This window comes from Lentinula edodes (assembly GCF_021015755.1).
Source record: "Lentinula edodes strain Le(Bin) 0899 ss11 chromosome Unknown C8R40scaffold_36, whole genome shotgun sequence".
Classification (NCBI taxonomy): domain Eukaryota; kingdom Fungi; phylum Basidiomycota; class Agaricomycetes; order Agaricales; family Omphalotaceae; genus Lentinula; species Lentinula edodes.
Genome location: NW_025764342.1, coordinates 111,972 through 132,016, shown reverse-complemented (window position 1 = coordinate 132,016; position 20,045 = coordinate 111,972). Strand labels below are relative to the sequence as shown.

General features: G+C 45.6%; 8 protein-coding genes across 8 annotated transcripts; 3 read left to right on the top strand and 5 right to left on the bottom strand.

Annotated features, from left to right (window-relative positions):
- Nucleotides 1-61: 61 nt before the first annotated feature.
- C8R40DRAFT_544810 (uncharacterized protein) lies at nt 62-1,741 on the bottom strand. Its single transcript, XM_046235402.1, has 2 exons — nt 529-1,741; nt 62-464 (listed from the first exon to the last, which is right to left on the bottom strand). The coding sequence occupies exons 1-2, from the start codon at nt 1,652-1,654 to the stop codon at nt 322-324; spliced, it is 1,269 nt and encodes a 422-aa protein (XP_046082684.1). The 5' UTR covers nt 1,655-1,741; the 3' UTR covers nt 62-321.
- A 1,459-nt stretch (nt 1,742-3,200) lies between these two features.
- C8R40DRAFT_1072344 (uncharacterized protein) lies at nt 3,201-5,377 on the bottom strand (the record flags this gene model as incomplete). The annotated part of the gene is made up of 9 exons (XM_046226449.1): nt 3,201-3,286; nt 3,491-3,665; nt 3,799-3,884; nt 3,992-4,326; nt 4,396-4,935; nt 4,989-5,047; nt 5,107-5,187; nt 5,289-5,291; nt 5,375-5,377. 9 exons carry the CDS (start codon nt 5,375-5,377, stop codon nt 3,201-3,203), a joined length of 1,368 nt encoding a protein of 455 aa, XP_046082683.1.
- Nucleotides 5,378-6,467: 1,090 nt separating this feature from the next.
- On the top strand, nt 6,468-7,578 carry C8R40DRAFT_544622 (uncharacterized protein). The gene is made up of 5 exons (XM_046235401.1): nt 6,468-6,621; nt 6,687-6,752; nt 6,812-6,971; nt 7,037-7,135; nt 7,187-7,578. Coding segments are annotated over exons 2-5 (480 nt in total). The 5' UTR covers nt 6,468-6,621; nt 6,687-6,750; the 3' UTR covers nt 7,406-7,578.
- Nucleotides 7,579-7,750: 172 nt separating this feature from the next.
- C8R40DRAFT_1054379 (major facilitator superfamily domain-containing protein) lies at nt 7,751-9,664 on the top strand (the record flags this gene model as incomplete). Its single annotated transcript, XM_046224922.1, has 5 exons — nt 7,751-8,094; nt 8,153-8,319; nt 8,374-8,970; nt 9,027-9,145; nt 9,200-9,664. 5 exons carry the CDS (start codon nt 7,751-7,753, stop codon nt 9,662-9,664), a joined length of 1,692 nt encoding a protein of 563 aa, XP_046082681.1.
- Nucleotides 9,665-10,675: 1,011 nt separating this feature from the next.
- On the bottom strand, nt 10,676-11,771 carry C8R40DRAFT_1072342 (uncharacterized protein; the record flags this gene model as incomplete). Its single annotated transcript, XM_046226448.1, has 3 exons — nt 10,676-11,083; nt 11,147-11,357; nt 11,422-11,771. 3 exons carry the CDS (start codon nt 11,769-11,771, stop codon nt 10,676-10,678), a joined length of 969 nt encoding a protein of 322 aa, XP_046082680.1.
- Nucleotides 11,772-11,934: 163 nt separating this feature from the next.
- Nucleotides 11,935-13,260, bottom strand: C8R40DRAFT_544487 (uncharacterized protein). Its single transcript, XM_046235399.1, has 4 exons — nt 13,205-13,260; nt 12,890-12,982; nt 12,719-12,826; nt 11,935-12,632 (listed from the first exon to the last, which is right to left on the bottom strand). Exons 1-4 carry the CDS (start codon nt 13,235-13,237, stop codon nt 12,099-12,101), a joined length of 768 nt encoding a protein of 255 aa, XP_046082679.1. The 5' UTR covers nt 13,238-13,260; the 3' UTR covers nt 11,935-12,098.
- A 1,038-nt stretch (nt 13,261-14,298) lies between these two features.
- Nucleotides 14,299-16,908, bottom strand: C8R40DRAFT_544397 (uncharacterized protein). The gene is made up of 7 exons (XM_046235398.1): nt 16,567-16,908; nt 16,227-16,463; nt 15,987-16,170; nt 15,876-15,932; nt 15,428-15,822; nt 15,188-15,376; nt 14,299-15,131 (listed from the first exon to the last, which is right to left on the bottom strand). Exons 1-7 carry the CDS (start codon nt 16,693-16,695, stop codon nt 14,544-14,546), a joined length of 1,779 nt encoding a protein of 592 aa, XP_046082678.1. The 5' UTR covers nt 16,696-16,908; the 3' UTR covers nt 14,299-14,543.
- Nucleotides 16,909-17,804: 896 nt separating this feature from the next.
- On the top strand, nt 17,805-19,338 carry C8R40DRAFT_1174375 (uncharacterized protein; the record flags this gene model as incomplete). The annotated part of the gene is made up of 8 exons (XM_046232171.1): nt 17,805-17,858; nt 17,914-17,931; nt 18,000-18,348; nt 18,403-18,482; nt 18,537-18,577; nt 18,630-18,780; nt 18,841-19,005; nt 19,189-19,338. 8 exons carry the CDS (start codon nt 17,805-17,807, stop codon nt 19,336-19,338), a joined length of 1,008 nt encoding a protein of 335 aa, XP_046082677.1.
- Nucleotides 19,339-20,045: the final 707 nt, after the last annotated feature.

Genomic DNA, 20,045 nt, shown 5'->3' with positions numbered 1-20,045 from the left:
AACAACTCCTTGGCTTGGTGCCATTCGAAACGAGGCAGTGTTAACATTGCCGGCGATGCAGTGCTTTCGTCCAAAAATGGAGCCTTCCACAGCTTTAGGCGCTTGTTCAATCGGCGCCTATTGCAATCAGAAATTCTAGTTTTTCTTTCTTTAATTCCATGATAAATAATGAGTACAAGATATGATAAAAGGATCACTTATATACGTTACGAATCGCACAAATGCCTTCATTGCAATACATACAACTGCTATCAGAACTGGCATAGCCAAAGCAATGTTACAGTATTCGTGGTCTGAAACGGAATATACACATTTCGATATCTAACCTGGCTGCCCAGGAGGCGGGAATCGTTTCTTCCCTTTACATATGAGCTGGTGTCGTCGCAACACATGCGGGGTCCCAAAATCGCGCAGACATCGAGGACAGCGGAACGATTTTATACCAAAGTGAGAATTCAAATGGTCTACATCATTGACATATGTTCTTGAATATCGCCTGTGGGACGAACATGAAAAGAATGCACGTACTGTGAAGGTTGTGCTTGGCTGTGAATGTCGCCTCACAGCCGGGAAATTCGCAATGGAATGCCGCCTCGTTCTTGCGCCTGCCGGTCGCGGCAGTGACCAGAGCATCAGAAGCTACTTGTTTCTTCGGGGAAACTGCTTCTGAACCGTCAAATACATCATCATCGACGTCAAAAGTCGGTGTATCCTGTGCAAGAGTCCACATCTTTGCTTTTGATATTGCAAGGATGCCGCTGTCATCGTGGGTCGGGGGTGCGACAGTTATATGGCTGTCACTGAACCTTCCTCCATGATGAATCTGAGGTCGAGGTCGGGGAGGAAAAGAAGAGCCGGAAGAGGCAGCACTGGACTGAATGGTTTCTTGAGGCCCACTGAAAGCTCGCCGAAGGCCATAGTCTTTTTGTTGTGCAACGTACAATGCTGTGTTTGACCATTCTACTATCTCAGGCGAGCGACTCTGGTCGTGAATGTGTGTGCTGCTTGATCTGTTGGAAAAGCGACTGACATTATGACTCTTACGCTGTTCACGACGATCTGCAGGCGACAGTCGACGGAAATGAGTGCGCTGGCGTTCATGTGTGGAGGGAAAAAATTCTGTATCAGTGTTAGCGCTACGTTGAACAGGGTATACTGCTTCAACATCTGCAGATGCAGGTGATGGTGTGGACACATTATATGCAACCGAAGGCTCTGGAAAAGGCAGCCCGTATCGAGCATATGGCAGCAGCGACGGTGTATAAACTGTCGGTGACTCGGACACCGAAGATGGGACTGAAGCCGGCGAGCTATAGCCTGACCAACGGTTAGCTGACGGGATCTCACTTGGACACTGTGTAGTAGCAGTATTCCGAAGATTGGGGGGTTCAAACTGGTACGTAGGCGAAGAATTCGTCAAAGGGGACTGATGATCCGTGTTTGAAGAAGCAACGGCAGAGTGAGCAACATAGGATAAATCGCCATGTGATACAACCGAATCGAAATGAGGAGAATTCGCAGTGAACAGAGTGGGATTGAACTGTGAAGAATTTGTCAGTGCATCAGAGGTTAGTAATTGTTTCCTTGCGTCGGAAAAACTGAGCAGGGAGTCTGACTCTCCACTGACTCGGACACTGTCGAAGGATGAATCCATATTGAGAGAAATAGGTAAGTGGTACGACCCTTGAAACAACAGGTTCGTATCCCAAGGTAAAATAGTTGGAGTAGCAGAAATAGCAAAAGATGTTACTTCTGGGACAGTCTGAGCAGGATAGGGTATTGCAGGGCCAAAAAGACCTGCCTGAACCATGGATGTTGGTTCCGACACTGGTGGAAACGTAAGCAGCTGCCCAATGCCAGCATCAGCAGGTTCCCCTTCAACTGCAGTTGCCTCTCTAGGAGTTCGCATCAACACGACTGGGGTTCAATCTCATTTAGAAAGAATGTGCGTACTCTTCGGTATTCATTAGGATACCTGGAATCATGGAAGGTAACAGAGGTTTCACAGAGGGGCAACAAGAGTAGGTTTCTTGGGAAGGAGTTTGGAAATTGGGGTTGCTTTAAGTAGCTAAAGATGCTGTTGAAGTCAGGTGAAATATTGCCCCCAAATCTGACTTTATTTCCTTGCGCAACGACGCAATGGCAAACCATGCGTTACAGACTCGTAGACGGCCATCACAAAGATATGATGAAAAAAGGAAAATAAGGAATGAGATGCAGACATGAATTGATTAACTTCATAGAGAGGCGAGCCGGATCAAGACAGTTCATGCATAGATTGATGTTTGAACGAACTTTATACCACAAGACAACCAAATATGTGACTGTGAGGATTGTTCTATTCTAGAGGAAAACGTGTATTCGGCGTGTTGTGGTCGATCTTTGGGCTAGTGTAGTGCGTCCGAAAAAGGAACCAACCCAGAGAGATTGATGTTTGGTGTGCGTCTGGTGTGCGTGTTGAGATTTCATCAACAGTAGTATGAAAGTTTTGGCAAGTACATCGTCTAGTGAGAGGAAAGGAAGGCCAGTTACAAACCAGGTGGATTCGGGTTGCTATAAGACTGTGTGAGATGGCACTAGTGTAAACATTACCCGATGAAGGTATCTAGCCTTCAATTAAAGAGGCGCATTGATTCAACAATTGTCCACGGCGTTCCTGATTGTTACCACGGCTCTCCGCGTTGAAGGAGAGCGCGCGTATTCAGATGGCAAATACGTGAACCCATAATTGGAAGGCAAATTAATCATGTATCTTTTGAGTACCTGAATGAAGCCATACCGAGTATCCAAATAATAGATCGAGTATATAAGTTGACGCACCGTCTTCTCTCAACTAGCTAGATAAACGACAAGTTCGGTCACGGGTAATGGTTCGAGTATTGGGAAGAGGGGATACAATTGTAAAGGTCATCGGGCCGACAAAACGAATAATTGTTATCGAACTATTGTCTTTCACAAATTCGCAAAAGGTTTGGAAGAAAGTTGAATGAGATAGCTGGGCAAAGCGAATATTAGATACGAAATATTGAAACTGAAGAAAAGTTCAAGAGCATATGAAATATAAGACGAGAATGACAACTTAGGAGGAGAGCCAGCCCTTTGATGTTCTCGAATAAGGCCAAAGCGCAGGAATGCAATGGCTGATATTGAAGCAAAACCAGACGTAACCAAACTTTACTTCGAATTCTTCCCGTCCTCTTCTACACAATAATAGCCCCGCTCAGTTTCCACGTCGATGCGACCTGGTGTGCGGCAAATTCGGAAGTGAGAACTGAGCCACCGGAGGCTACAGAGTAAGATTGAGTGCGTCTAAAAGAGCAGCGTCGATTATACTTGATCCGGCTCAGAGTAAATATGTAGAGCCTAGGTCTAAAGCTGGCTAAGGGAACTTTTGTGCTACAGGTGTTAAACGTGACATAAACTGTTAGTCCATATACATAGATACATTGGGTGAAGGCAATCTCCAGCGGATCGCATCACCTCACATCACCTACTACATAAACATTCGTGACTCTGAGCATCGACGGATCGAATCGGAGAACCGACAAATCATTGAAACTTGCATTGAAACTTCGCCTGTTTGCCAGGACTAGGACCAGGTCACCACTGACCAGTATGAATACCTGAATGGAGATGCGCATCTGATTTCCGCGGTCTAATGATGCCTGTAAAACATATGTACAGTCCTTGATAGTTCTTAATACTAAAAACATGAGCCTCAATACTCTCGTACGTACGCGTGTAAGCAAGGATGGGGATGTTGAAGGATGTTAAACAGAGGAAAAGGTTGGGACACACTATTTTACCGAGGTCCTGGGACAGCATGCGCGAATATGACGATTCAACACGGCACTCGTGATGAATTTCCTCTGGCAATGAGTGCACTGAAAATTGCGTACTCCGTCATGTGAGTGCATATGATCTGGGCCAGGAGCTGTTAGCTAGCTGTATCCTTGATAGCGAGTATGTATGTACAATTCATCTAACTCACTGATTAAGTTGTGCTTTGCGGTAAAACTACCATGACAGCCTGGAACCTTACAATGAAATCTGGCGCCTTTCTTCCTTCGTTTTTCGCTTGCCATCCTTGTCTTTTTGGTTGCCACCTGAGTATGCCGAATCCGGCCTTCATCACCCTCAGACCCTTGAGAGTTGAAACAGAATGGCAGTCCGCAAATAGTACTGGATTGAATATCGGGGCCCAAAAATCGAGGATCGATGTGTTCAGAAGAGGATTCTGAAGCATCAGAAACCACACTACTTCCACGGCCCCTGTCCGGATCGATAAAATATCCTTCAGATGCGAAGCTGGAGACGCTAGGAGATCTGCGGCGCCAAGTTGTATAAGCAGCAGAAGATGACAATGAACGTCCGCGACCACGGCTAACCGGCCACCTCTCATTGTCGTCAAGTGTATCGGGCCCCCGAGCGAATCCGGGAACAGGTGAACAGGGTGAAACTTCACCATCCATCGTCCATAAGGGAGATTTTTCAAAGCTATATGTTGAACTCGGAGATGATGGTCTTGAACGCCAAGGTGACGTTGGTAGCTGAAGAAGCGGCGGAGCAGGAGGATTTGAACTCGGAAGATTCACAGCATTTGCCAAGGGGTCATTCAACTTCAGATTATCAAAGGTAGCCGAAATTGAAATATTCTCATCGGAAGAGGAGACGACTGGTCCAGAAAGCGAGTCGTAGAAAAAAAATGCAGATTCCGTAGAAACAGGTCGAGTGTCATCACGACGGATCCCGAACTGGCTGTTAGTCAACTCTGAACCGAGAAAATTTTGTGTGACGATCGTGCGGTATTCGGCACTGGCTTCCTGAACATTGTTGACAGGACATAGCAAGCAATCCTCAGCCCTAGGATCATGACTGTGTACGGAGAGTAGATCTTCGCTAACAGGATCTGGGCCTTGAACGATGATGCAATATCTAATTTTGAAATGTTGTTATCGTAACCACAGTGTAGTGTATAGGATACTAACTGAAACTCATCGTCCTTGAATTGCTGGTGAAAGCCCCTATTCATTGCTAGTGACACAAACTGAGAATGATGAAGAGTAAGGAGGAGGTAAGAACTGTCGAGACGTCGAATGTTCATACCTTTTGTACATATGTAGAGCTATGTAGAAGGACCGAACTCGACCAAACTTCCAGGTTTGGTCCTTCCAGAATCTGAATTTGCTGCATAATGCATCGCATGAGGACTTCACGGAAGATTTGAGTTCACCAAAAGCCACACCGCCTGCAATTCATCCTTACACCTATCTAGAGAACGAACGCACCGCCTGAAAACATGGCAGATATCAAGCGCCCATGTACACTATCATCTGCTAAACTTCCTCTCAGACAGCAGTTGCAGCCAGCTGACCATTGCGCACCAAGCATGGAACGCGGCATACCTATTACCTATGTACTCTGTATTTGTACTACTTTGCGGATAAACTAGGAAATAAGCATCAGTGCAGTAGAGACTGTAGAGTGCGGTGCTCATAGCCTTCAAAAAATCATTGCTTTGCCCTCCCGGAATGATGTGGTTTAGATAAAGGAATATGTGCATGACCGGAGAAAGAAAGATTCCAGTTGGATCACGTAATTTTGCCGCCCAGATTCGGCACTTGAACAGACTCTCTTCTCCCGCTCTTCGTGTCGAATCTTTTTCGATTTCTACATAAGCTAGTCAACACCGCAAAAAAGGCTTAGTACGTAGCACTATATGGACTACATCACAACTACTTAAATGAGCTCCCCTTTCTCATCGAGCCCCGGATCAAGCATTCCAAGACGCGTCGAAACAGGTCGAAACTCAGACCTACACAAGAGCAATCCAGGAGCAACGTGTGGTGAATTTCAGTCAGATTGGAAGTACGCAGTCTGATTTTCCCTCCTTCAAACTTATCAATGAAAATCCGAAGGATCTGACATCCGACTAAATACTGAGTTCCTGTTTTCTTGGGCCTCTACTAGCAGGCCTCATACCCTATAGAGATTACAATACTGCAATATTTATTACAGTCAAGTTCAACGCATAAGCTCCTTTTCGGGACTTGAATGTCATGGCATTCGTGTTCAGTGTCTATCTTTTCGAGTAAGTATTCCTCTTGTTGTTTGTTGTCCGTAAGAATAATTTTGGGGATCTTCGTCGACTCAGTTGGATTGAAATTCACGGCTGTACGCATCAACATAAGAATTACTTTTGGTGGGAGTCAGTTCTTTCTGTCTTACAAACACATTCAAAATCACCAGTCAGCGGCCAGTAGGTTTTTTGCGGGATGACGTTCAGTCGAGTAGGTCTTCGGGCAGATCTAAAGGAAGAGAAACATCCCCACTGCCACTACCCAACATTAGATCTGCTTTGATCAAGAGGGCCGATTAAGCATGTCAAAGCTGGAAATATCAACGTCGGTCTAGACAACTCTATGGAGTATGGGCGGTGTACTAGTCTGGGCCAGAACCGCGCCTAATCATTGTCGTGCACGTTAGCTCAATTATATGCGATCTAATCATTAATTGTTCCGTTGATTCGTGGTCTTCGCATTGAGCACAGACTAACAGTCGAGGTCGATTTGTGTCTGGAAGATGCTAGTTCCACCTAGTTGCTGTAATCTCGGTGGCATGGTACGATCTCCGCTCTGAATTAATTATTGAACCATGATGTTAATTTCCTTTGGACTTAAAAAAAGTCTGGATTTATTTCCATTGTCGTGACGGTACAACCACGGTCATATAAAAGGGAAGAATCATGCGATGTAGTATTCCCAACAACTTTTCGCCTTTGAAGCTGAAAACCTCTAATCTTCAATATCAGGAAAGAACAAAACATGTCATCAGCCGCTCTCTTTTCTCGTAGCTCTTCCTCCGTCGTCAGACCCTCGACCTCGAGGCTCATTGCTAAGCCACATAATACAGCTAGATTACTTAACAACTTTGGTCACTCAAGTCATATTCCTCCCCATACTGAAGTCACGGTAGATATCGACTCCTTGACTATCGGAAAGTTAAGATTGTTGATTTATTGTTATTACTTTGCCAGCATCTGCCCTTCGACTACTTGAACAAGCGGGCATTCACTTACAAGTTTGTTTCATTTCTGGGCCTTGGATTCGCTTTACCATGGGTTGCCATTGGATGGATATGGTACGATGATACGAGGTCACCACCAAAGACAATGCAGTTGAAAAACATTTTCGTCCAGGTACCGTCCAGGTGGCTTGAAGAACCCTTATTGAAGGCCTTATTCCACGCTACTGGAATTGAGCAAATTGCCCCAATCTACATACTAATCACGGTGGCATCTGTCATCTCGATTCTCGACACTACTCCAAATCTATCATGTACGATACTAATCAAAAATCTGTATACTATTCCTGGGAACGAGTCCAACTTAAGTTCCGAGTATTGACGTTCGCTTGAGTGGTGAACGGTGGACATTATCATAGGAATGGAACTGGATCATGAAACCCTTGATGAAACCACAGCGCAAGGTTAGGCAAGTGTTAGCGGGCCGAATTCGGTACCGAATGTCGATGCAGGCGCCCGATGATGGGATTAGGAATCTTGCGAGCTCTCGCTCACCAAGCTTTGTCTTGCTCAGCATCCTCATGAATCAGCTAAGATATTCGCCAACTCGAACCTGCTATGACTCGGCTATCTCCCTCTCAAAATATAAAAAGGATCCGTAAAATTTTTATTCTTCATTCCGCCCCATATCTCCACCCCCTTTCAGTGAGGCCCTGAAGAACAAACGATGGTCGCTGATCTTATCCGTGACTCCACTGTTGGCCAGTTCATCAACTTCATTTCCAATGGTAGATTTTTGCCGTACGAGGATCAGCGGCCCGACTTTAATATTCCAACCCACTTTCTAACGAAACAGCTTGCAACATCAGACGCTTCGACTCTATGCGGCGATGCTAACGAAAACAAAAAGACCAGCGGGGCAGTGACTCCATCTACGGTGTTCACCAGAGAGAATACGTTTGTCGTGGGCGAGAAACTCGCGGAGATCGACATGAAGTTAGATGAGAAGAACGATACTTCAGACCCCAATGTCGTGGGTTGGTACGGTGACGACGATCCGGATAATCCAAGGTAGTTTTATGTTTTTCTTCGCGAACAATTCACGCGTTCTGATACTGTTGATTCGAAGAAACTGGTCCTCAGCGAAACAAGCTTTTGTTGCTTTCCTCATCAGCCTTATGACTTTTACTATGTATATTGGCTCGGCTATCTATACACCTTCAATACCTGGTATCATGGAGGAGTTCAATGTTTCACTTCCGCACGCTACGCTTGGTCTTACTCTTTATGTACTCGGTAAGGCTCACGATTCTCGCTATGGCCCTTCAAAGTAACTTATCATCTTCGCAGGGTACGGAATCGGCCCCATGTTTCTTTCACCTCTTCAAGAACTTCCCATATTTGGTCGGAACTCAATTTACATGGCGTCTCTTTTCCTATTCATACTATTTCAAATCCCTATCTTCACCGCGACCAACATTCAAACGATCCTCGCCTTCCGCTTCGTCACTGGGTTCTTCGGAAGCCCGGCACTTGCTACAGGCGGTGCATCAATGGCAGACATCTATCCTTCCCGTCAAGTCGCCTATGTCGTTGGGATCTGGGCTATAGGTGCAGTCGGTGGCCCCATCTTTGGTCCTGTAGTAGGCGGTTTTGCTGCTCAAGTTAATGGATGGCGGTGGCCGCAATATGAGCTGATCTGGCTCAGCGCTTTTAGTTTCGTGTTTTTGATGCTTCTCTTACCCGAGACCTACGAACCTACGATTTTGTTGAAGCGGGCACAGCGGCTGAGAAAGATGACCCGCAATCAGCAATTGATGTCCCAAGCAGAAAAGGATACGCAAGGAGAAACGGTTGCTGAGATTCTCAAGGAGGCCCTCCTAAGGCCTTTTATTCTCGCTAAAGAACCGGCCCTCATGTTCGCCAATGTATACCTTGGCTTTGTTTGTAAGTTTTGCTCAAATTCTCGTAGTCGAATTCCGTACTCACAGAATGATCAATAGACGCCATATTTTACTTATGGTTTGAAGCATTCCCTTTAGTCTTTACCGATATCTACCACTTCAACCTCGGACTCAGCGGCCTCCCGTTCCTGGGCTTCCTAGTATCCGCTGTATTCACAGTAAGTAACCTGACGCGGTGAGCTCCCGCTATAGACTAACCTGTTAATCTTTAGTATACCTGTTATGCTTTATACCAAAAATTTCACTTCCAACCACGCTCCGATCGAGCGAAAGCCGGGGGCCAGGAGCTTGCACCGGAAGCCAGACTTGAGATTGGTCTTATAGCCAGCTTATTCATTCCCACATCGCTGCTTATCTTTGGCTTCACTTCGAGAGAATCTGTACCATGGATCGTCCCAGTTATCGGCGCCGCTCTCTACTTACCCGGAATATATCTAAACTTTCAAAGTATACTGATGTACGTGACCTCTGCGTATCCATCCTACGAGGCCTCCGTATTGGCGGGAAACGATCTATTCCGGTCTTCTATAGCCAGCGTTTTCCCGCTTTTCGGGAGAACTTTCTTCGTGAATCTCGGTTTGGGGCCTGGGTCTGCACTGTTAGCTGGTGTGTCGTTGGCTTTGATGCCAGTGTTTTGGGTGAGTGTCTTATTTATCAACCACCAATTGCTCTGTTGATTTTAATAATTTCAAAGTCGCTATTCAAATGGGGTCATGTACTTCGTCGTCGATCGAAGTATTCTCAAACCACTTGAATACACACATTCCCAACACTCTTCGACACAAGTCAAATCCTCCGCTTGCTCCAGTGGTGAACACTATTAGAGCTGGTACACAGCCTATTAATATTATGTGGTGTGCCAATATCATCTCCATTAAGCACTCGAATGCCCAAATTTTGTATCAAATATTCGTTGTATTACATCCGCTACATAGATGCTTGTTGTCGTCAAATAGAATATGGCCTATACTCTACGACCTCTACCTAGCCTTATAAATCTACCTACCTATATTCGCAACAACGATCGCACTCTAGACATAGATTAAATATAATACATGAGTGGAACTACTGCTCTCTAGTGACTCTGATGTAAAAACTATCAAACAGTAGCTTAGGGCCAAGTCTTGAAGTCCCGTAGGATAGGATAAGATATAAATTATACTGGTGAGGTCCGATTCCCAAACAACCAGATTAGCATGTGCGTTAACTATTCAACTTGAAGTTCTTCGGAAGCCCGCTAGAGAGGCGGTGATACTTTTTATTGACTATGAATGAGCCTTCTGAATGTTGTTCAAAGCCTACCACTTGCTCCCAGCCCACTCCGTGTATCAATTCCACCTAATCTCCCAATTTATACCCGTGGGGGTTGACGTTAAGTTCTGAGAAGGGGATCAAGTCGAGCGTAAAGTGGGGAATTGGCATCACGCAGAGCAGGGGAGAAACAGAGTCAACATGTGAAGATTTAATATTCCCCGAAAAAGGTTGAAACAGAAGGATGGAACGCTTCGAGACACTATACATACTGTATAGAATATGTAAATGATTCCTGCAGTTCGCGCGTGAAGTAATACTTGATCAGATTACGCCCTGTCGCTCTGTAAAGGATGGTCAGGGAACTTGGCAGGAGGTTCATACTCCGTACCCACCTAAAACTTTAAAATTCCCGATTGCATATTTAAGCTCAAGACCTACTCCTTCGCATCGGCCCCAAGGATCCACGTATCCATGATCTCCCAAACTCTGTCCTGCTCCTCCGTCCACTCCTCTCTTTTAATTCTTACACATTCCTCACAAAGGCCACACTCGCTCCAATTTACGTCCTTCATCCTTTCCAACGTCTGCAACGGCTTACCCATTGCGCTATCCTCTATTGCCGGGGCGATGACAAGTGGCATCCAGTGCTCTGCTAGCGCGTCGGTGCATTCCATATGGGATGTAGGAGGTGGTGTGAAGAGAAGCGGTGTGAACAGAGAGATCATGTGGGTGGAGATGGTATGAGAGAGGGTGGATACAGATGTGCGCGAGTCTTGAGAGTCGGCGTCATGAAGTTCTAGATGAGTTTGGGTGGCAAGATAATAGAGGAGAGGTTTTTGCGGCTGGATGAATACGGCGTTGAATAATAATATATGAACGATCACTTATGCGATTCATCAACTAACCTGACGAATATCGTACCGAACAGCCAGCGCCATTGCCTCTTCAGCACATTGACCCTGAAACTTTGCAAGCTCCTGGGCATTGTTGGGAAACGATCTGACGAAATAATTCTTTGTTTCTTCGTGTAACGTCGGTATATTAAGGTGATCGGGACTGGTGATTCGCAAGATGGGCACTATCCGAGTAGTAAGGTCGGATTCTGGGGAAAGAACACTGCACAACAAGGAATCAGATATTCGGACAAGGATGCGCGTGTCTAGTGGATTTACTTACTTACCTTTTCCCATAAAAGTGATCTAGCAAAACAACCAGATCGTTCGCATTGATGGCTTGTTCGTGATCCAAAACGACGTATTTGCAGCCAGTCAGACCATCCAAAAGTTCTTCATCTAAATCAATCTCGGCCATAGTCCTAAGTGTGTTCAGATCGTTGTCGGATATCTCTGAACCGAGCCCGGATACTAACCGCGAAGATGAACCACATAAGAATTTGGGCGATTCCGGCCAAGGAAACTTGGAGTGGTGGATTCGGTAGACGATATCGTTATCATCGTGATTAGACAAAAATTTCTGGTGAAGGATTGTATCTCCATCGTTGAACCAGTACGTCGGATGCCTTTGGATCATAGAGGAGGAGATAATTGGGACACAGCCACATCCTTATTCCACGGTCACTACTGTACTGGGTTTTCCTTACTTTCTCTACATACATCATATTGCAACCCATCGTACACATCCATAGCACTTCATACACCCATTTCCCGAATAGTGCAAAGGATGGTCGACATGAGGCCAGGTAAGTAAGAGGAACAACCGGGACCCATGCGAGAACACATTGCGCTACATACGACGCAGCGCAATTTTTTTGAACAATACATCATTGCAATCCCATCGTACAAATCAACATCCATACCTCCCTACAGCTCCCTCCCTACCTTGGACACCCATCGAAGATTACGGATCCCAGTCTTTCAGGTAATCCGCAAATTGACGCATCCTGGTCCAAAATAGCGATTCCTGATGTGGTATGAGTTGCCCAGTGTAGAATTCTCTGAGTTCCGGAGTGATGCGCTCGATCACTGCAGTCCCTTGACTTTTTGCAGCCACAGCCACACATCCCATGGGAGCTTGTCCTACGGCGTCTTGGAAAGTAGGGATACCAGCTATGTTTAAACTGAACCCTTTCGCTTCCGCATCGGCTTTAGAACAAGGAAACGGTGTATTCTCAGTAAAGCGGACATTGTAAGGGACGCCACTTAGGCCGAGCTCGGATGATGCCGCATCGAGCAGGAGAAGTACGCTCATCTTCGCATATGCTGCCGCCTCGATCCTTTCTGCATCGTTCAAATCGGGTTGATTCCTTTTCATGATAAACGTGATTGTTACGTTCTGCGCGTTCCTCTGAGGTTCTGCGTGGAAAGACTGCCGATTCACTCCTATGCTGGATATGCCGGCCATTATAAATTCTTGCGCTGGCCGCTTGTCTTCCTAGAAATTTATAGGATCAGCATTGATTAGGAACTCGATACATGTATACTTGGCGCGGGATTTGTGCCTGTGGGAGAGGGACTGGCCTTTGCAAGCGAATTTGTTCCAGTGGGATAGGAACCGCAAAGAGTGAAGAGGCCAAGAAGGACGTAGGCACTGGCTAAAGTGAAGTGCATTTTGGAATAGCGAGAACACTGTTACAAATGAAAGAACAGGTTAACGACGTGGAAGGACGAGATGTTAAGAACGACGCACGCAAATTGATATGAAGGGGCAGTTCGGGAGATGCTCAGAGTCACAGAGGAGCGTTGAACGAAAGAAATTATTGCCGTTTTCAAAATAGTTGGCGCCTGTTCTCACGACGCCAAATTTGAGCACGAAACGATGGCCAGCTCGAAAACACGATCCTGAGCTCAATTCTTGACCAAATCTTTCGAAAATTAGTGCGGTATAGAGCGATAGAGGTGCTCTAGTGCGCCCCATAGTTTTTTTTGCAATCAGAAATAGTATACAATACTTGAATTTTCATGCCTCCTCAACTTCCGAAACACGATAACTTTAGAAATACACACCAGTTCGAGCTGTCCTTGAGATATGCTATGCATGTAGGGTCTGTGAAGTGCACCCCATGGGTAAGATTGTGAGATTGTGAGCTGGCACAGCCTTAGACACCTCTCTCTCATTCTGCTCATGATCTTGTTTTCTGACCAATGACCAGAGGCCATCGACTATCCAACGACCTTCGAAAAACTGTCATATACCTTCGGAAAACATGCAGTACCTTGGGTGAAATCATTCATAAATCAAATTGCCGGAAAAGAACTGTGCAGCGCATACTAGCGGAACATCGAAGTAAGGATGGGCCTGGTCATCAACTGAGGCGTCGAGGAAGGAAGCGTATACTTTCTTTTGAGGATCTCAGAGTATGTTATCATTGCTGGAAAAACCTTCTTGTTCTCACTCTGTCACCAGTTCATTCATGGACTGTTAATGCATACTCCAGACATGTATCTGGATGAAATCCGGAGAGAGTTAGATGAACGGCGTGGTGTACTTGCAAGTACTCCAACCCTTTGGCGCATCTTGAAGTTTAGTGGCTATACTCTTAAGAAGGTACTTTGTTACTCTGCATAACATCCATCGATTCAATCCGCCCACATCATAGATAACAAAAGTTGCAATTGAACGTGATGCACGCAAACGAGCTCAGTTTCGACTCAATTATGCTCGTCTATATAGAGCAGACCAACTTATCTTTGTTGATGAAAGCTCGTTTGATCGACGGACACCATATCGTCGACGTGGTTGGGCTGTGAGTGGGAGGCGTGTATATAAGAGTACATTTTTCGTTCGTGGTCGGCGGTGAGTGTTCATCACATTTACATGTACTTTTACTGAAATTCGCAATACTCTTGCAGATATTCACTTCTACCGGCCCTGGCTAGCACTGGAATTATATATGCAAAAGTCATAGAAGGCTCATTTACAGCATTGAGGTTCTATGCATTTATCGAAGCTCTTTTGACTCGAATGCAGCCATTTCCTGCTCCGAAGTCAGTTATTGTCATGGATAATGCTCGCATTCACAAAGATCCTCGAGTTCTAGACCTTATCACATCCCGGTATGCTAATTTCTGTCTTGACTTTACACAGTATTACTCATAATCCTGCAGTGGCATGCGCTATTTTTTCCTTCCACCATATTCACCTGACTACAACCCCATTGAACTTGGGTTTTCCTGTATCAAGTCTTTTGTTCGACGAGAGGGTGAAATAGTTAGACAGGACCTTCACCCTAATATAGATGATACCTATGTATATTTACATCTCATTCGAGCAACGTATTCCATAACTAGTAATGATGCTTGTGGATTTTTCAACCATTGTGGATATACTATACTATAGAAATCACTATCCAATTCGAGCTTGTTTCGATAACTTTATGCCCAAATCCTCCCTGGCATACCGGAGAAGACGATCACAAAACCCATATGCCATTCCAGTGAATGCCTCGAGCCGTTCACTTGTAAGCCGCACAAGATCATCAAGATCGAAGATACCTTTTTCAGCCAAAATGTCACCATATCTTGTGTAGTCTGCATTCCTTTTGCCACGTTCCACATCAGCATCGACTTTGGGAAGCCAAACAAGTAGCTCCTCATTTTTAGAGGGAGATGCCTTGGATGGAGATGATGCCGGAGCAGGAGAGCTGTCAGCTCGGTGGCGCTTGGATGAAGAAGTGCGTGGAGGGGAATGGTCCCGAGTGCGATTCCCATTCATCAACATTGCTAAAAGCGGTGTAACTGTGCCGACCATTGTCATGGCTTGTGTAATAGCATCTGTGGCTGGGGCGGGAGCTATGGGAGTTTGTGGAGGGAGAGAGGGCACAGAAGGTGGCGGCAGTGGAAGAGCACTACGACGTTTTTGATGACCTAGCTTTTCGCCAAGCCGGGTGAGGATACAGCTTGGCGGATCGTTGACTGTTGCTTGGTGCCGAGACTAATGACATATACCTAAGCTTATGAGCGCGAAGAGAGTAAATAGAAAGTGCTTACTGCAAGTTGAACCCATGTATTCATATCCTCGTCATCAAAGCGATAGTGATCACCATTAGCAAGAACGTAGCATGCCGCCTGACACGCATTGCAGTGATTTTTTCCCTGAATGGCTACTAGAATGTCTGCATCAGAATCGGATGCAGGAAGTTGGTCACTTGGCGCTGCAACAATCGATCTCTTTCCATTCTAAACAATGAGTTAGTAAACCATGATGCGTATAAGATAAAACATCAATACCTTTATGCCCCCATCCTTTTCCTTTCCTTTGCCAGTTGTCTCAGTTGGGCTTTTGTCAAAGATCCGGATTGTCCATGCTTTAGTCTTCTTCCCGCGAGTATTTCGAACATGGTCCCAGGCATCTCTGATCAATATGATCCAGTCTTCTTCTCCTTCAAGCATTACATCGGTGGTCCGAGTTTTTGGCTTATATGATGGAAGATATGATATATTGGAAAGGAGAGAGAGTCGGGTTTCCATCCGTTTGGCTAGCTCGTCAATGAATACAACAAATGTTGTATGAGAAGTGATCCCGGTCAAGTTTCGCTGAGAAGTTTTGTATGGAACCTCAAAAACGATGTTGAACTTCTCAACACTACCGACAAGGTTATTCCAGGCCTTCTGTACCTCATCTCCTGTTGAAGAATCAACAATCTTGACTAGAATAGAACTATGCATGTTTGCGCACCTCCGTCACTTGTTTCACTGTCGTTATCCTCATCATCATTGAATACGGGTCTACTGTCTTCAAAATCATCAATATCCAGTGAGCGTATGCTTTCCTGAGCAGGGCTAATACTTTTCATTCTTCTGCTCTGCTGTTTCTGTTGTGTAGAGAGCCTTGCAGAGGTCTCTTCCTCTTCAGGATCACTCAGTGAATCCTCGAACCCGTACTGCCTCTCGTATTCCCTCTGCTTCAGCATCTCTGCCTTGGATATCCCCATAGCACCTGCAAAGACCTGTTCATCAAGGGTAAGATGTGGCTGACTCGTGGTAAGTTTCGATGTATGTTTGTGTTGGACTGTTCGAGGTACTATGCCTTGATGTTGGAAAGCCACCAGCTGTTCTGCAGCAGCAATGTCCATATCATGAGGGAGCTGTGAACGAGATGCTTGTATCTGCTCATAGGCAGGTGTGCCTTTGTGAACAGGGGTTGGTCGAGGTCGTGGTTTTTGCGAGGGAGGAGGAGGAGCAGAATATGAATGTTGACTGTTTGGCTGGGGTGAGTTTGCCTTAGTATTTCGCTGCCTTCGAGTCCCAGTGCCGCTCTGAGGGCCTCGTTGGTGGTTGCGGCCATTTCCCATGGAAGGTAGAGGTGGGCAAGTTGGTGGTTACAAAATATCAGCCGCTTGCACAAAACCATTTCGATCTTGACTTACCACAGACCAATATGTGATTTTTATACATGGGGTGCACTTCACAGACCCTACATGCATAGCATATCTCAAGGACAGCTCGAACTGGTGTGTATTTCTAAAGTTATCGTGTTTCGGAAGTTGAGGAGGCATGAAAATTCAAGTATTGTATACTATTTCTGATTGCAAAAAAAACTATGGGGCGCACTAGAGCACCTCTATCGCTCTATACCGCACTAATTTTCGAAAGATTTGGTCAAGAATTGAGCTCAGGATCGTGTTTTCGAGCTGGCCATCGTTTCGTGCTCAAATTTGGCGTCGTGAGAACAGGCGCCAACTATTTTGAAAACGGCAATAAAGAGATAGAGATTTGACTTGGACACGACTTTGACCAGCAAAGTGAGTTTGGGAGTTGACCACAGGACTGCCCGGCGAGGATCTTTTAATGGCCAACTGATGGCCATCAGAGTGCCTGCTGAAACTGATGCGTAAAGTCGGGCTGTTTGAATTTCAATCCATGATTTATCATCGAATCTTGTCGGACACTGGATCAAGAGATTCTCTGAAAAAGTAGTAGACAAAAGGTGAACAAGAGGGATTAGACAGTAAAGGAATGTGTACAGATATGTCAGGAAAGAGAAAGTAGCGTAAAACCAATCACCTTGCTTGCTTGCTACCCCGGAATTGGACATTTTTGGTCCACCTAGAGGCCTATGGAGCCCTGTACAGCCCTGTACCCACTGGCGGCGTGCCTTGTGCATTTTAAATCTACGATGTACCAAGCGAGGTATAGTAGGGTGTACTAGTCTAAGATAGATAGATAGATACACGGCGCCATCCGAATATGTGGTCCCAAAAGCGGAACAGCCGGTCTAAGTGTAGTCTATCTACAACAGTTACATATGTGAGGCTATGTGAGGGATATGTGGAAGTGAAAACCGACGGAAGACATGAAAGCGAAAAAACACCGGTGCCTGCATGGGCGCTTAGAATGAGGACCAGTACTGGACCAGTAAAGGATCTTATTTTATCGGGGGAATCACAGAACTCGTTATTAGTTGCTCGTTACCTGACAATGATTATAAGGGCGATGTATTGTCAAGGATATGAGCTGATATGATAGTTACATGAAGAGAAGAGTGAGAGTCACAGGACAGCGACACAGCCACAGACGTTTCCCGGGTTCCCCGTCCACATCGAGCTCGACGGAATTTTAGTTTTTTCCTACTTTTCTTGTTTCCGATCTACACCAGTAATCAGAGATGCCCCCCAAAAAACAACAGGCCAGCAGTTCCTCCAAAGTGAAGGAAGACAAGGTAAAATTTCTATGACTATCGCTCTGAAAGCTGCACTGACTGATCCAGGACATAGACCTTTGGTTTGAAGAATGTTCGTACTGATCGACTCTACATTGTACAAGCGAATAATCCCATTACAACTCCCTATCTTTCCTCCAGAAAAATAAATCCGCCAAAGTTCAGAAAGAAGTCCAACGAATCCAACAAGCCGACGCTCTCGCAGGCAAATCCCGCGCCGTGCTTGATAAAGAAAAGGAACAAAGGCTTCGAGCAAAAGCCAAAGAAGATGACGAAAAACGTCGGAGGGAAGAAGCTGCTTTACTCAAACCCGTCATCACTCAACCTAAACTGCCCTTTGGTGTCGATCCGAAGACGGTGTTGTGTGCGTTCCACAAGGCAGGGCAATGTGATAAGGGCAACAAGTGTAGGTATAGTCACGATTTGAATATCGGGAGGAAAGTGGAGAAGAAAAACTTGTATGAAGATACGAGGGCAGAAAAGGAAGCTGGTGTGTTGTTTTCCCCTTGTGATATACGGTTTTGCTGACGTCGGATATGAAAAGATACTATGGATACATGGGATGACGAAAAGTTACGAAGCGTCGTCCTGTCAAAAGCTGGCAATCCACGGACAACGACAGACGTGAGCTGCACAATCGACAGAACGATTATCTTCTCCCTGACTTTCTATTTCTAGATCGTGTGTAAATTCTTTGTCGAAGCCATCGAGACGCAAAAGTGCGTTTACCCAAGATACCTTAATCATCCTACTCATCCGGTGCATCTCTAGGTTCGGCTGGTTTTGGGAATGTCCAAACGGGGAGAACTGTCAGTACCGACACGCCCTACCCCCAGGGTTTGTTCTCAAATCACAAAAGAAGGCTATAGAAGAAGCGAACAAGGCGAATGTAATCAGTCTAGAAGAATTTTTAGAGGTCGAGGTATGTGTTGCACAATATAAATCTATGCCGGTCCATACGCAAACCCGTATCCTCTTCTAGCGCCACAAGCTCGGATCCAATCTGACCCCATGTACGCCTGAGACGTTCGCAAAGTGGAAGCAGACCCGGCTGGATAAAAAGACTGCGGAGGAGGAGGCCTTACGCAAATCCAAAGAGACGCAACATGCAGCAGGTAAAAACACCGGTATGAGTGGAAGGGACTTGGTGAGTTGTCTTCGATTTTCGGATCCCCTGTTGTTGTTTTTCGCTTCTTGATTTGTTCCTCTCTTTTTGAATATCACTATTTCCTTTCCACTTTCTCTCACCTTTTTTGTTGCTCGCTTCCTTCCTTCCCATCCTTCCCATTTCCCCCCCGCATATGCACATCGCTCACATTTTTCTCCGCAGTTCCAATACAACCCCGAATGGTTCGACGACGAAGAGGGCGAGGACGAGGAAGACGACTGGGATCTCGAACAGTACCGTAAGCGGAAAGAAGAAGAAGATACGGCTGCAGAGGCTGCGCGTATTCATGCTTTGGCGTTGACCGATTCATGAATGTGGTGTTATATGCGTGTCACTAATTTGTTGCAGATATAGCTGAATGTGTACCCATGATGTCCGAGGATGTAACAAGTATATCACTAACTATCCCCAATGATCCCAGTTCACAATGTTGAAGCCCTTCGTTTCAGCTGTCTATACCTTTAGTATAATCAGCCAAAAGTTGGATTTGCAGTCGCTTAACAATGAACTCACTGGTTTTCAGGCAAGGCAGCTGTATAAAACAGCGTCACTTGATATACTTATTGAGCTTGGAGGTGCAGTTGTGCAAGTACGGTACTCCGGTGGGTTTCAAATGTGATGCCGCAATGCCAATTGGTGACTCGATTCCTATCTTTATGTCCTTCTTTGCACTCTGTAGGGTGGATCTCGGTCTATATACGACTGAATTTCGAGCTAGAACTCGAAGAGTGACCTTAGTAGCAAGGCCTCGAGGACGATAGACCAGATGGACGTACTTACTACTCGAGTGGTTATCCCAACTTGAATTGTACCACTATAAAGCTGTTATGGTGAACGACCACCGAATTAAGAGCCCCTTCGCCGAATTGTGATCCAGGCAAGACATAGAATGCATCGATTCGATTCCGGTTCCAAGCCCATTCTTGCTATCAGAAAAGGTTCTCTCGCCTTGTTATAAATCCATTGTCCTCCGAGTCCATTGACCTCCCTGCTCCATATATAGACCGCGACGCACGCCC

Coding starts and splice junctions, on each gene's coding strand:
- C8R40DRAFT_544487 (XM_046235399.1), bottom strand. CDS start 13,237: ATGCATAGCATATCTCAAGGACAGCTCGAACTG. Junction 12,983..13,204: donor CTCAAGGACAGCTCGAACTG/GTGTGTATTTCT, acceptor TCGTGAGAACAG/GCGCCAACTATTTTGAAAAC. Junction 12,633..12,718: donor GAACAAATTCGCTTGCAAAG/GCCAGTCCCTCT, acceptor ATAAATTTCTAG/GAAGACAAGCGGCCAGCGCA.
- C8R40DRAFT_544397 (XM_046235398.1), bottom strand. CDS start 16,695: ATGCCTCCTCAACTTCCGAAACACGATAACTTTAGAAATACACACCAG. Junction 15,823..15,875: donor CAGTGAAACAAGTGACGGAG/GTGCGCAAACAT, acceptor ATTCTTCAACAG/GAGATGAGGTACAGAAGGCC. Junction 15,132..15,187: donor ATACATGGGTTCAACTTGCA/GTAAGCACTTTC, acceptor ATATGTCATTAG/TCTCGGCACCAAGCAACAGT.
- C8R40DRAFT_544810 (XM_046235402.1), bottom strand. CDS start 1,654: ATGGATTCATCCTTCGACAGTGTCCGAGTCAGTGGAGAGTCAGACTCC. Junction 465..528: donor AGCCAAGCACAACCTTCACA/GTACGTGCATTC, acceptor TCAATGATGTAG/ACCATTTGAATTCTCACTTT.
- C8R40DRAFT_544622 (XM_046235401.1), top strand. Junction 6,972..7,036: donor CTCCCCATACTGAAGTCACG/GTAGATATCGAC, acceptor TTACTTTGCCAG/CATCTGCCCTTCGACTACTT. Junction 7,136..7,186: donor CATGGGTTGCCATTGGATGG/ATATGGTACGAT, acceptor CAGTTGAAAAAC/ATTTTCGTCCAGGTACCGTC.